The sequence below is a fragment of the Vigna unguiculata genome, chromosome 11 (genome assembly GCF_004118075.2).
Source record: "Vigna unguiculata cultivar IT97K-499-35 chromosome 11, ASM411807v1, whole genome shotgun sequence".
Lineage (NCBI taxonomy): Eukaryota > Viridiplantae > Streptophyta > Magnoliopsida > Fabales > Fabaceae > Vigna > Vigna unguiculata.
In genome coordinates, this window is record NC_040289.1 from 20019322 (window position 1) to 20033682 (window position 14361).

Consider the following 14361-nt stretch of genomic DNA (forward strand, 5'->3'; position numbering starts at 1 on the left):
AATTCTTTTAATATACATAATGGTTACACATGTAATAATATTAAATATAATTAAAATCTTAAAATTCTAATTTTTAGTATTTTTATTTTGTCATTTATTTAAATTTTATATTTATAATAAAAAAATATATTTTGAAATGCCCGTGCGTTGCATGGGTATAAAAATTAGTTTAATTATAAATAAAAATAGAAAAAATTAAAAAATTATCAAGTTAAAAAAACTATATTGCGCTTATATTTGAGAACAACAAAAAATTTCTAGAAAAACACACAAAAATAAAAGATCGGAATAATTGACGAGTAGGTTTTCAACGAATGAAAAAATAAATAAAGAAATCCCTGTTTGGTTGTTGAACGTGTTTCACATGGAGAATTGAATATGTAGTAAGTCAACAAAGGACTGGTAATCCTTGCTGGCGATTTCTGCAACTTGACGCTATTGTAGTTGAACAACGTTTTTAACATTGAATAAATATTAAAATTTAAGGTTACCAAAATATATAAGAACTTTAACCTCTGAAGTTTTTGTGTATACATTTTGGACAATGATACTTTAACCTACTTTTTTGACCCACTTTTAACCCACTACTTCAATCACCATTAGATCATCACATCACATCACTAAAAAGAATAAAAAAAGATAATCTAATGGTGATTAAAGTAATGGGTTAAAAGTGGGTCAAAAAAAATGGGTTAAAATATCATTTTCCATACATTTTAGTTCACTGTGGCACCCATATTCCACGTGTCATAATCACGACCACAATAAAGTTGCGATTGCGAGTTTCTGCCACACATTTACGGCCCATAATTTGGTGCCTCTGCAATCTCTCTTTTGTCTCTGTCCCTGCTTCTCCATAAGAAACGACGATAACATCTGCAAACAAACGTATAAGATGTGAATATTGCAGGTTAATTTTTGGTAAAATAATAAGTAGAACTAATGTTGAATGCCACTGTTTCACAATGAGAAAGGATAAGATAGTGTACGTTTTTCTAGTGGCCATAGTTTACTAAAAATTTTAGTCAACACATCAAAATTTTATAATTTAATAAAAAAAAATAAGAACACTTAATTCTATATTATGTGTTATGATAATTTAGAATCACTTGATAAATTTCTTAAGACTATATGAAAGAAAGGGTTACCTACCCACTTTTATATTCCCGTCCATTATGAACTTAAGCAAGATAATTTTATTATGCTGAGAGAGATAGACATCATTCGGCTACTCCTATTCAGCATCCTCAGCACAAACAGAAACAGGTAAGTAAGATCCCGATTCACACACCCAGCAATAAAAAGAATTTTTTGTTTGAACTCTTGACTTTACATCAGAACGTAGAAGAAAATTTTGAGTTTTGTTGTTCCATGGATTTTGGCAGATAAACTCGGAGAACTATGGATACTATAGCGAGCGTGGCATCAAGCGTGGCTGTACCCCTGCTGCGAAACATCACCTACGTGTTGATGTACAGCACTTACCTGACAGAGCTGGAAACGGAGATTAAGAAGCTGCAGAGTGAGGAGAAGGAAGTGAGGCACACGGTTGAAGCTGCCAAAAGGGGCGGTGAAGAGATCGAGGACACCGTGCGTGACTGGTTCGACCGAGTGCGTGCAGCTGTGGAGCAGGGGCAGACATTCCTTGAGGAGGAAGAGAGGGAAAGGGTTGGATGCATGGACGTGTACTCGAAGTACATGAACAGCCAGAGAGCGAGAACCTTGGTGGAGATTATTAGGGAGGTAAGGAAAGAGACGTTTGATCGTGTTTCCTACAGGCGTGCGTTGAGATGCAATGTTGGTCCTGCTTCAAGAGAGTATGTTGCTATTCAATCGAGAACTGTGATGTTGAATGAGGTCGTGAAGATGCTGAAGGATGGTGGGGTTGACATTGTTGGAGTGTATGGAGTGGCCGGCGTGGGGAAAACTGCAATGGTGAAGGAATTGGCGTGGCAGGTTGAGAAGGATGGTTTGTTTGATGCGGTGGTGGTGGCCACCGTGACGGATTCGCCGGATGTGGGAAGGATCCGCAATGAGATTGCTGATGGGTTGGGGTTGAAGTTTGATGAGCTGACGGAGCTGGGGCGGGCGAGCCGGTTGCGCCAGAGGATCCGGCAGGAGCAGAGAATTCTTGTGGTGTTGGATGATGTGTGGGGGAAGCTCGATTTGACAAAGATTGGTGTGCCTTTTGGTGAGGACTACAAAGGTTGCAGATGCCAGTTGTTGGTCACATCCAGGAATCGTAATGTGTTGAGTTCTAATTTTGGTTCAGGGAAGTTTTATAGGCTTGAGGTTTTGTCTGAGGATGAAAGTTGGGAGTTGTTTGAGAAGAGGGCAGGGGATGCGGTTAGCGACCCAAGCATTCAATCAATGGCTGAAAAAGTAGCGAAAAGCTGTGCTGGATTGCCTCTTCTGATAGTCACAGTGGTGGAGGAATTGAAGAACAAGGATTTATATGCTTGGAAGGATGCACTGGAGCAGATAACGAGTTTTGAACTAGAAGGGGATCTTTATTCACCATTTCGTTCTGCTATTGAGCTGAGTTATGACCATTTGGAAAGTCAGGAACTAAAAACATTCTTCCTGCTTTTGGGTTCCATGGGAAATGGTTGCAGCACAAGAGATTTGTTGGTGTTTGGTTGGTGCCTGGGACTGCACAAACATGTTGACTCATTGGCAGATGGGAGAAACAGACTTCACAAATTGATAGACAACCTGAGAGCTGCTTGTTTGTTACTTGATGAGGGGAAAAGAGATTCTGTCGTGGCGCTTGAGGTGGTTCGACATGTGGCTGCCTCTATAGCATCCAGGGTCAAACCTTTCTTTACTGTGCAGAGAAACAAGGAATTTAAATGGCCCAGAATGGATTTCTTTAGAACTTGTCATCATATTTTCTTAGACAGGTGTTATATCCGCGAACTTCCTGAGGTGTTAGAATGTCCCAAGTTGAAGATACTCCAAATAAATAGTCAAGGTAACTATTTGAAAATCCCTGATGATTTTTTTGTTGAGATGAAAGAGTTGAAGGTGCTGAGTTTAGGAGGTCTAAATGGTACTCCATCGCTCCCTCCCTCTCTCAGCCTCTTGACAGACCTCCAAGCATTGTTTTTGTGTAAGTGCAAGTTGGAAGACATAGCTACTGTTGGGTCAATCACAAGTTTAGAGATTCTTAATTTGGAAAAATCTGAGCTTAAAGAGCTCCCTGCTGAAATAGGCGGATTAAATAATCTTCGGTTGCTAGATTTGACCGATTGCCCAACACTAGGAGGAATTCCTGGCAATGTGATTTCGAGGTTGACAAGCTTGGAAGAGCTCTACATGGGAAACTGTGATGTTCAAGGGGAGGCTAAGGAAAGCAAAACTCAAGACAATGATTCGAGTCTAGGTGAGTTAAAGCATTTGAATCAAATAACAACTTTGAATGTGCAGATAGAAGATACTTCAGTTTTTCCTAGAGACATGCTTAGCTTTGGGAGACTAGAAAGCTACAAGATTTTGATTGGGGATGGTTGGAAATGGTCTGAGGTGGAGTCTGAGAGTTACAAAACTTCAAGACTTCTTAAGTTAAATTCCGGTGCTGATCCAAGCATTCTAAAGGACTTTGGGATAAAGATGTTGATGAATAAAGCTGAAGATTTGTATTTAGCTGAACTGAAGGGTGTTCGAGAAGTACTTTACGAATTGAATGATGAAGGGTTCTCGCAATTGAAGTATCTCTGCATCCTAAACTGTGATGAAATGGAGAGCATTATTGGCTCAACGGAGTGGTCTTACAGCGATCATGCCTTCCCAAACTTGGAATCATTGATCCTTCACAATCTGATTAACATGGAGAGGATTTGCAGTGACCCCCTTCCAGCACAGGCCTTTAGGAAACTACAAGTTATCAAAGTAAAGGGTTGTGATAGGATGGAATTTCTTTTCTCGCATTCCATGGTTAAACACCTTTCTGAACTTGTTGAGATTGAGATTTCTGAATGCAAATCTATGACCAATATCTTATCTGGGCAAAGACAAGAGGATGCTGATGCTGGACAAACCGACAAGATCAGGCTCATAAACTTGAGTTCACTTACTCTACAATGCTTACCTTCCCTTGTTAGTATCTCTCCTGACTCGAGTACTGAGGCTTCTGAAAACGGCAATGGTTTCTCCAGTCAACTTTTTAATAACAAGGTACAAATACCACTTGTTCTTTTGTTTTCCAGACTTATAGCGATTCCAGTGCACTTTGAAAATTTGGTTTTTCAAATTTTCTTTCTGATATGGATACCGTTAAAAGAACATAGCTGAATTGATTAATGGAACTAAATCATTTTCTTTGTTGGTCAAATTTTACTGTTGTTAGTTAGAAAAGAATGTCGATCATTTTTTTTGATAATGATAATCTAACAGGTATAATCTTGGCAGGTTGAATTTCCGAACCTGGAGACCCTGAAGCTGTATTCAATCAATATCCACAAGATATGGAATCACCATCATTCTTACTTTGAAAACTTGACCTCTTTGACCGTAGATGGATGTGAAAGGTTGACATATATTTTCTCATACCCTGTGGCTATAAAACTTGTCAAGCTTGAACATCTTATACTTAGTTCGTGCAAATTCGTGGAAAATATATTTGTGCCTGATGAAAACTTGGGTCACACTCACATTCATCACTTTAGAAGATCCGCTCCAACAGAACTGGTGAGCATTTCAAATTGCTTCAAGCTTTTCTTTCGGTTAGTTCTTAGACTTATTGTTAGCATTCAATTGTGAAGCCTGAAACATGTTATTAACTGTATGATATAGATTCCAATTTTCACCAACCTAGAGACATTTGTGATTTCTCACATGGACAATTTGAAGGCAATATGGCCAGCTCTACTTCCTGAAAATTCGTTTTGTAAACTGAAAAAGATGGAAATAACATCCTGCAACAATCTCTTGAATGTGTTCCCATGTCATGTGCTAGACAAATTACAAAGCTTGGAATCACTGAATGTATGGAACTGTATGGCACTGGAAGTTGTATATGAAATTGATGCTATAAACAGAGAGCAAGAAGGTAGCAGTCAAAGAGTGCTGGACATTCCACTGAGAACTTTGTCTTTGGGTAACTTACCAAAGCTAAAGCATTTGTGGAATAAGGATCCTCAAGGAAATATCAAATTTCAAAACCTGTTTATGGTAAAAGCTTCTAAATGTCAAAGTCTAAAATATGTGTTTCCACTGTCTCTGGCCAAAGACCTTCTGCATCTCCAATTCCTTGAGATAAGTGATTGTGGTGTAGAGGAAATTATTGCAAGTGATAAGGGAGGGGTAGGGGCTCTTGGGTTTGTTTTCCCAAAATTAGTATCCATAAAACTTTTTAATTTGCCAGACCTTCAATGCTTTTGTAACGGAAATCACAACCTCAGATTTCCATTGTTGAATCAATTTTATGCTGTTGAATGCCCAAGAATGGAGACTTTCTCTGGGGGAATTTTAAGGGCATCGATTCTTAGAAAAATATTTATGACTCGGGAAGGAGATCAGTGGTACTGGGAAGGCGACCTTAATACAACTATAAGAAAGCTTGTCAATAGAGGTACGCAAGTGTTGATGAGAATTCTAGATTTTTAATTGCGATTCCTATATTTATGGTTTTAATTTGTTTCTCTGTAAAATCTTCAATGTACCATGTCATGTTATGTTGCGTATGCAGATCTCCAAACAAGATTAAGCATTTTGTAGAAATTTGAAGTCTGAAGTAGCAATCACTACAAAGTTTAGTTCTGGTGGAGCATGTTAGGAAGTTCTGCTTTGAAGACCATGGAGAAGTAAGAGAAACAGAACATGAGTAGAAAATTTTCTCGGCATGGCTGTTTTGGAGGAATAGGTAATACAGGTGTCACAAGAAACGGCATCACAATGACAAGCGCTACGGAAATTAGATACCATTTATTTCAGTAGTAATAGAATAGGATTATGTAAGTAATATATGTCAGCAAAAGTTTAACATATTTCTGTTGAAAACTTCTGTACTAATCTTATATCAACATTATTTATTATGTCATCGTATTCTTATCTTGCCTCAAAATTTGAGAGACATCTCATTAGTGGATAACAAATTGCACAATCTTGATGATGATACCAGGTAAACAACTTCCAGAATAAAATCTTGGAGCCTTTGGCTCACGCAATAATTTTTCATCGTTCAGCATAAGAATAACGGAGGACATGCCACGCCTCTCTTGTTTTTGTTATACACATAACAAATCCGCACGAATGCGTCGTATGACTTCACTAAAATGACATCGTGGGAATGTCATTCAGAATTCTAAGCTTCAAGGAAATGACAGTTTAATAAACCTGTTCTTTTCTTGGAAATCTTATATTTTATGTATAAATTTCTCCGTTATTATCTCGTAATTTAATATTTAGTTTTTAAGAAAACTAAAATATTTTTGCTTACTTCACCTTCATTATTGTTGACATTTTGTAAACTATTATTAACGGAGCATAAAAATACTCCCAAAATTTATTTCAGATTAAATCAACTTTTTTACTTAATTATTTTTATTTAATTTTTTGTACGAGTGCAAACTAATATTAATACAATGAAAGGAAATTATAAGATTTTATTCAATTAAATATACGCAAAAAATATATTAAATATTAAATACGCCTATATAATTAAATTTAATGCTCCATACTTGTTTCTTGCTATCGTATTGCGATTGCTAATATTGTTACAAGATTTTACTGTAGAAGGAAATGTTATAACTTCTATCAATACGTAAAAGCAAGCATTAAATGAGTAAGAAAATGTGAGAATGTTAAGTCGTTACGTCTTTAAAAATCCGAAGCATCAATATGTCATCATACTTAATAATCTCCTTCTCTCTTAAAAATATTAAATTTTACGTATTAAATGCTTTATCTTCAATAATATTTCATGATTATCAAATATTGTATCTACAGCTTCATTAATTATTTTTATAGTCATTAGCATATGTAAATTATTATAAAGAGGAGCAGAAATAAAGATATTTACAAAACCATTTCAGTTAAATAAAATTCGTACTTAATTATTTTTACTTAACTATTTTATCTTTATTTTTTTATATATGTATAAAAAAATCACTAATATTAATAAAAGAAAATTCTCATAGCATTTGTATTAAGTTTTTTAAATGATAAATAAGAATATATTACCGATCTTATTTTTGTTATTTTTACACGTTAAAATATCTAGGTAAATTGGTTAGTATAAAAAATATGTATAACACATGACACGAGTTAGCAAACATTTTATATATAGAGAGATAAATATCAAATGGTGGTTTTCTACTAAACATCAAAAGTTTTCGTAACAATAAAAGTACCTTAAATTGCACTTTCTCATCTCAGTTTAAGGGCGTTGGAATATTAAAATATATATATATATATATATATATATATATATATATATATATATATATATATATATATACCACTTTCTGAAACAAATTTATTAAAATAACCTATTTTTGTCATTAAATGCTAGTTAGATTGAGATAAAAGGAGTAAATGATTTGAGGATAAATTCGTAATAAAAGATTAATATTTTATTGAAATATGAAAAGAATTGTCAATTTAAAATTAGTGCATGGTGACGGTGTAAGTACGTTTTATCTATTTAAATTATATTTTTCGAAATAAGGAGATTCTAAATTAGCGATTCCTTGTATAAAATGAAATTTTTTACTGCAAAGGACTAAATTCAATGACAACCAAGCACTTGAGCACGGCACTGAATTCAAGATTCCACGATGCAAACACGAAGTCTAGAAGTTATAATATGCTTAGTCGCACTAAATATATTAATGTGAAAAAATATAAAATAAAATTATTTGGAAGTTTATATTTAAACAATGTGATTAATGTTTCACTGTAGCACTCTACAGAGTTTTCCTATATGTAAAAAGAAATAGATTCAATTAACCCCTCATCATAATACATATAGAATAAATTCTATAAATAACAGTTTCAATACATGTGTACAACATTGATGAGGGATCGTATTCTTATAAATGATTTCATACCAATTATTTTGTATATAAACCCTTTCGCTTCATACATTCAATTATAATATCAACAACAAGGCTAAATTTATCGTTATTTGTATTGCAGTTTTGTTTTGGAGATCAAGATGGCTAAGATTTCTTTCACTTTGATTTTCACTCTTACCCTAATCATTACAGGTATATATAAAAAAATTTCTATATTTTTTTTATTATTATCCAAGTTCTAGTTGTGTTGTAAAAACAATATCGGGTTTCATTGATATATCCCTCGTTTAGCAGCCGTTTTACGTGGTACTAATTAATGCAGTAGACTAATGGTTCTATATCATCATAGTTTTATTGAGGCATGTGATGTATGTCTCTGTATCTTTGTGAAGAACATATTTGTAATATTCCTTACATTTATTTTTCTTTCTCTTCCTTTAACATTTTCATAGCCATCTCAAGAACAAGTGGAGCAATGCCAGAAAAACAGTGTATGCAAGTATTGGATCCAAATCACTGCAACCACAATTCCTGTCGTTTGAATTGTGAGGAACAGTATCACGGAATTGTATATTGCGTTGACGTAAATCCCTACAAATGTGTTTGTATATACGATTGTCCTCGATAGAAGGACATGTCCTAATGTTCAATTTGGAATACACAAGAATAAGAAAATAAAATGATTATTGTCACTCTATACTTTACTATTAGTGTGTCTATATTTTATTTTTCGACGATGTTACAAAAAACGTACTTAGCCAATGATTTCTAAACATAAAACAGTAGAATTAACGGGAAAATAAGTGTTGAGAACGAAAGCACATGTAGATGTCTTCTTGCTTACTACTTTTTTTTTTCTTTTTTCTTTTTGAATTCAGATGAGTATTATGACCTAAAATCAAAGAGTTCAACAAACGTAATTTGATTTAACCGGTACATTGAAAAAGTAAATAACCAATTCAAATTCGAGAATGCCAGATCTTTTTAATAATCCATTTAGTAAACAGAAAATAAATAAAATAGAAATAAATAGTCGAAATATGATGTTCGATATAAAAAAATGGAGTGAAAAAAATAAAATAAAAGAAGAGAAATATATAAGAAGATTATTTGGTTGAAATAAAATAAATAAATAATAAAATAAAAATTAATATTTGTGATTTTTAAATTTAATAAAAATAAATATCATTATTGTTTTTCAAATGTAATTGATAATCAATATTTAATTACTTTTTATTGCTAATTAGACAAATTTTTTTCTTTTTATTTTATTTTTTTATTATTCAGAATAATTTTAATATTATTATCATTTATTTTGTACTACTATTGTAATAATATAAAAACATCTTAAGTGAGATAAAAGTTTTATAGTAAACACTTGATTATTTCATTACTAAAAAGATTTGGTATAAATAGAAATCAGTTAAATAGTTTTCATTATTTCTTTATAAGAAAGAACCTTCTCCTCCTTTACTTTCTATTTAAAAGTTTTATAATAGACATTTGATTATTCTATTATTAAAAAAATTAATATAAATAGAAATAATTTAAACATAATTCATTTTATATTATTTCTTTGAAAGAAAGAAATATCTCTTCCCTCTACTTTTTTATCTAAAAATTCTAACCTTCTTTACTCGTTTGTATGAAGATCAAAATATATTGTAGAACTCTTTGTGAAGAGACTTACCCTAATATTAGATCATTTTAGAGAGTAGAGTAAGTTACATTTTTGTTCTTTTTAAAGTCGTTTGGGTTTGGGGTTTTCATGTAGGGACCATGGGTTGCATGTCTAGTTTAGAAACTCTTGATAAATCTCTATTTAATTAAAATTTAAAGTATGATCAAATCAATGATATGATTTCTTCTTGTGTAGATATTGCTTTCTTCTTGTGTATATGATTTTGGTTAGTGATGGAAAACCTTTACACAGGGGACCAACCACAAGAAGAATGGTCGGGGGCATTCAAGAAAATTGAGTATCATCTGAGATGGGTGGGCCTAAGCTATTATTGGGTTGTATTTTGGATCAAGTAGTATAGGACTTTATTGGGTTACATTTGGCCCTTGAATTGGACTCGAGCATTGTAAAGTATAATTTTGGTCCTAGAGTATATGTGCTTTGGTGTGAGACACATAAGACACTAGTGCAGAAAAAGCCTATTACAAAGGTTATTTTGGACTTATTACATCGGCCATATCACCGATGTGATCGTTTCTGATGTAGTAAGTGTTTGATATATTACATCGTTTGCTGACCCGCTGTAATAGCTATAACATATTACATCGGTGCAACTTTAACCGCTGTAAGAGCTTCAAAAATAAGAAATCAGAACCAGAACATATTACATCAGTTAAGGTAAGAACCGATGTAATATATTGTATATTACATCGGTTATGGTCACAACCGATGTAATAGGGATATGTTTTTTTTTCAAAAGTTAACTTGTTTTGGGAACTATCCAATAACTTGCAAAAGTCACAAAAAATCCAGATTCCAAACAATTCAAATTTTCGTTTCCTAAGATACAATCATTTACTAAATCCTATCAAAACTATTAGGCTAAATGTTAAGGCCACAAAATACCTTACATATCCAAAATAAAACATTAATTTCTAATGGCTATCAAAACTAATGTTTTAGCCTAAAAAAATATCTTGCCCATTCCTTGGGAATTTCTTCAATTTTATCTTTACCCAATGGCTCGACTCCATCAAAAACCTGAAATATGAAATATATTAATTATGGTGTATCATAGGAAGCAAAGTTAATCATCAATAATTGAATTAACTCCGGCCCATGAATCAACAAAGGTGGCACGAGCTATAGTCCACATCCAATGCATAACGTAGTATCCATACTCAAAGCTTCCATGTTGCCTATTGCACTAATATATGAAATTTATGTAATTAATATATGAAGAACTAAGACATCTTAGTTGATAATATGTAGATTCAATGCAAAGTACATACCTTAGGATAAATCCAATCCAGATGAGATGAAGATGTAGTGGATTTACCATCCAAGACACCACTTACATTAATATCACTAAAATAAAAGTCATTAGTAATTTACAATATAATCATGATAAAACACATTACATTTTTAATGAACACATACCTTTGTATTAAAGTTTTCATTACATGTTGATATTTCTATTTTTTTTAATGTTTTTGAATTATTTGAAAAATAGTATTAAATGATGTGAGTGGCCAGATAAACACTAAAGGAGAAAGAAAACGTTTTTCATTTTTTAGATTTTTTATATTTTTGTGAATTTTCATGATTTTCAAATACTTTTGGTTCTTTAAAAAAACATGTGTACAAAAAGATGGGAAAAAAATAAAATGAAGGTAAAAAAAATAAAACAATTTTCGGAGGGTGTAGGCATAAAACACAATGGGGTGTAATGAGTAAAAAATTGAAAATAGAGTAAAAATACAAGAAAGGTGTAAATTGTGAAAATTTGGGTGTAGTTAGCAAACACAATCAGACCCAAAACAATACCAATAGAAAACATGGGGTGCGAGATTAACAATTATGGAGGTGCACAAAGAAGTTTCTAAAGTAAAGGAGGGTGTGAGAAATAAGTTAAAGGTGCGAAAAGTAAAGAAAAAAAGCAAGCCCAAAAATGACAATAAAACATGCAAAGAGACTGGATTCAGTAAAATAGGGTGTTGCACAAAGGAAATGAAAACACAATCAGACCCAAAACAAGACCAACAGAAAACATGGGGTGCGAGATTAACAATTATGGAGGTGCGCGAAGAAGTTTCTAAAGCAAAGGAGGGTGTGAGAAATAAGTTAAAGGTGCGGAAAGTAAAGAAAAAAAAAAGCAAGCCCAAAAATGACAATAAAACATGCAGAGAGAGTGGAGTAGCCCAAATCAAACAAAAAGTGGCAGGACAAAAAATTGGTCAAGAAGTAGCCTAGTCTCCTTTCTTCTCAAAATAGAAACCACGAAGGTTTATTTTTCTCCTCTCAGCCATGGAACCAAAACCAGCACCAACCATCAATAATGCCACACCTATTCCGGCAGGCCAGGAATGCTGGCGACAACACCGACCACCACCAGAAGTTTCACTGGCGACAACGCATTTTGTTTCTTCCTTCTTCTCCATCGTGTGCGACACCCTTTCTTCTCATAATTGTTCACCAAAACAACACCTCCATCTTTACTTCACCTCGCCGCCTCAAGGTCGTCGCCGTCGAGGAAATCACCGATGTCGTTGGTGCGAATAGGGGGTGCATCTTCTCCTCTAATCTGTGAGCTCTCCAAGACCGAACATAGGTCCCCCAACGACAATGTTGGTGATCGAAACTGGAGCCACTACCGTGACCACATCAGGGTTATCACCACAACCGTAATTCACTGCCGCCACCCCTAGCGTGCTATTCGAAGATTGTGATGATGAATTTGGAGTGTTGGATTGTTTTGTTTGTGGTGTATGCGGCGGAAAGGTGGTGATGATTGAAGGAATTGGTGTTTGGGATGCTAATGGGGTAAGGATGTTAGAATGAACGAGCAAAGAATGGTGAGGATCTATTATTTGGTTATGTGGTGATGAATGATGGTGAAAGATTTTGTTTCAAGTGCGGGCTACAGGAAAAGGAATATGGGGATGATTGGTTTCGATGAAGGTGAATGAATGAAGGAATGGAAAGGATGATGGTGATAGAACTTTGTTAAAGGCTGGAGGTACGATGAGGGCGTGAGGATTCAGTCGAGGGTGATAGTGATTTCGATTAAAACAACACTGTGATTCAAGCAATAATAATGTAGTAACGTACACAACAAATTCAATATGAGTCAAGTAAATGACATGCAAAGCTCGATATACAACTACACTGTGTTCATTTTCAAGCACAACACAACTGCATCACGTTCACCTCAAACATTCAAGCATTCAGATGGAGTACTTACTTCTGGCGGTCCCTATCAGTTGTGTTGGTGGCTTCACGTCTCAAACAATCCTTCCCCTTGGCTCGCTTCTCTTCTCTATTTTTTCTCCTTGATGTTATTATGCACTATATTTTTGAAACTGTAAAATCCCTCCTTCGAGGGAGCTACTCCTTGTGTTCTGTTCTTATTTTTTTGAATTCCTTCCTCCAACCTCGAGTTATAAGACTGAAAGCAGATGTTGCTTGCTGCTCCTTCAGCCATCATGAGTATGGCAAGCCAGTCACCACACGTAATTCCCAATTCACACACAAAAAGAATGATAGCATAATTGTTGCACCGTTGAACATTTCTCAATTAACTAAAAGAGGAAGATATAAGTTGGTTGTTAAAGAGTCTCTAATTTGACTTTTTGTTTTTTTTTCTATTTATTCCTTTTTTTAAATTAATTTGAAGATTAATGTTTATTATTATTATTTTTTATTGTTTTTTTAACTAAAATGAAAAACAAAATGAGGTCATAATAAAAGAAAAAAAATAATATAATAATACTAATAATAATAATAATAATAAAAGCAAAATAAAAAATAAAATAAAATAATAATAATAATAATACTAATAATAAAAAAAAGATAAAATAAGTAAACATATATATATATATATATATATATATATATATATATATATATATATATATATTCTCTCTCAAACTAAAACATATTTTTTACTTTTTATCTTTATTTTTTTAATTTTTTTCTCAATTCAAATTTAATTTTTTTTTCATTATTATTTTTTATCACTATTATCCGAACAAAATTGGATGTTGACAGGTAGTAGTCGTCAATTATACAAGTCATTTAGTGGGTGGAAGTTGTGTCAGATGTTAAGGAGGCTCCGATAAAAGAGGTAGCTGAATCCAACCTTCCATAAAAGAATGGATATGAATAGGTATCCCCAATTGTGACATGCCAATTTTCGCTGTTCTGGTGGTCTCGACTACTGGAGTCGTGGCTTGGGTGCATTTGTGTGTTCGAGAAGGATGTGACGCACTATATTGTGTCGTTGGAGCGTGTTAGTGTTGTGGAGAGCGTGTGCCACGAACAAGAGCAAGTCGAAGAGGACTTTTTCTACATGTATATGTGTCACTTCTCGTAATTGCATTTGCGACTTCCATTCAATGACTTCACTATGAGGGTGCTATGTTTGTTGAACATCGCATCTACCTTGCTGCATCCTAACAGTTGGGTGTATTTGCAAGCATTTAGGCTGCTGTGTCGGCCATTGTATCTTCAACCGTCTCCTTAAAGATTCCTTTATTCTACGATACTTGTCCTAAGGATCCGATTACATGGCTATCCTTGGTAAGTTTACCCAGAATAAGCATTTTGACGCGTTTTCGCAGTCCTAGAGAATTTATGGATAAAGTCTTCAAGGTTGTGGTA

General features: G+C 33.8%; 1 protein-coding gene across 2 annotated transcripts; it reads left to right on the forward strand.

Moving 5' to 3' along the window:
- The first annotated feature begins 1106 nt into the window (after positions 1-1106).
- Positions 1107-6045, forward strand: LOC114169559 (probable disease resistance protein At4g27220). 2 transcript variants are annotated; one of them, XM_028054768.1, is made up of 5 exons: positions 1107-1270; positions 1386-4176; positions 4411-4689; positions 4795-5572; positions 5690-6045. In XM_028054768.1, the coding sequence occupies exons 2-5, from the start codon at positions 1402-1404 to the stop codon at positions 5716-5718; spliced, it is 3861 nt and encodes a 1286-aa protein (XP_027910569.1). In that variant the 5' UTR covers positions 1107-1270; positions 1386-1401; the 3' UTR covers positions 5719-6045. The 2 variants fall into 2 exon arrangements, with proteins under 2 accessions (XP_027910569.1, XP_027910568.1); XM_028054767.1 differs by having other exon boundaries at positions 1108-1266.
- Positions 6046-14361: the final 8316 nt, after the last annotated feature.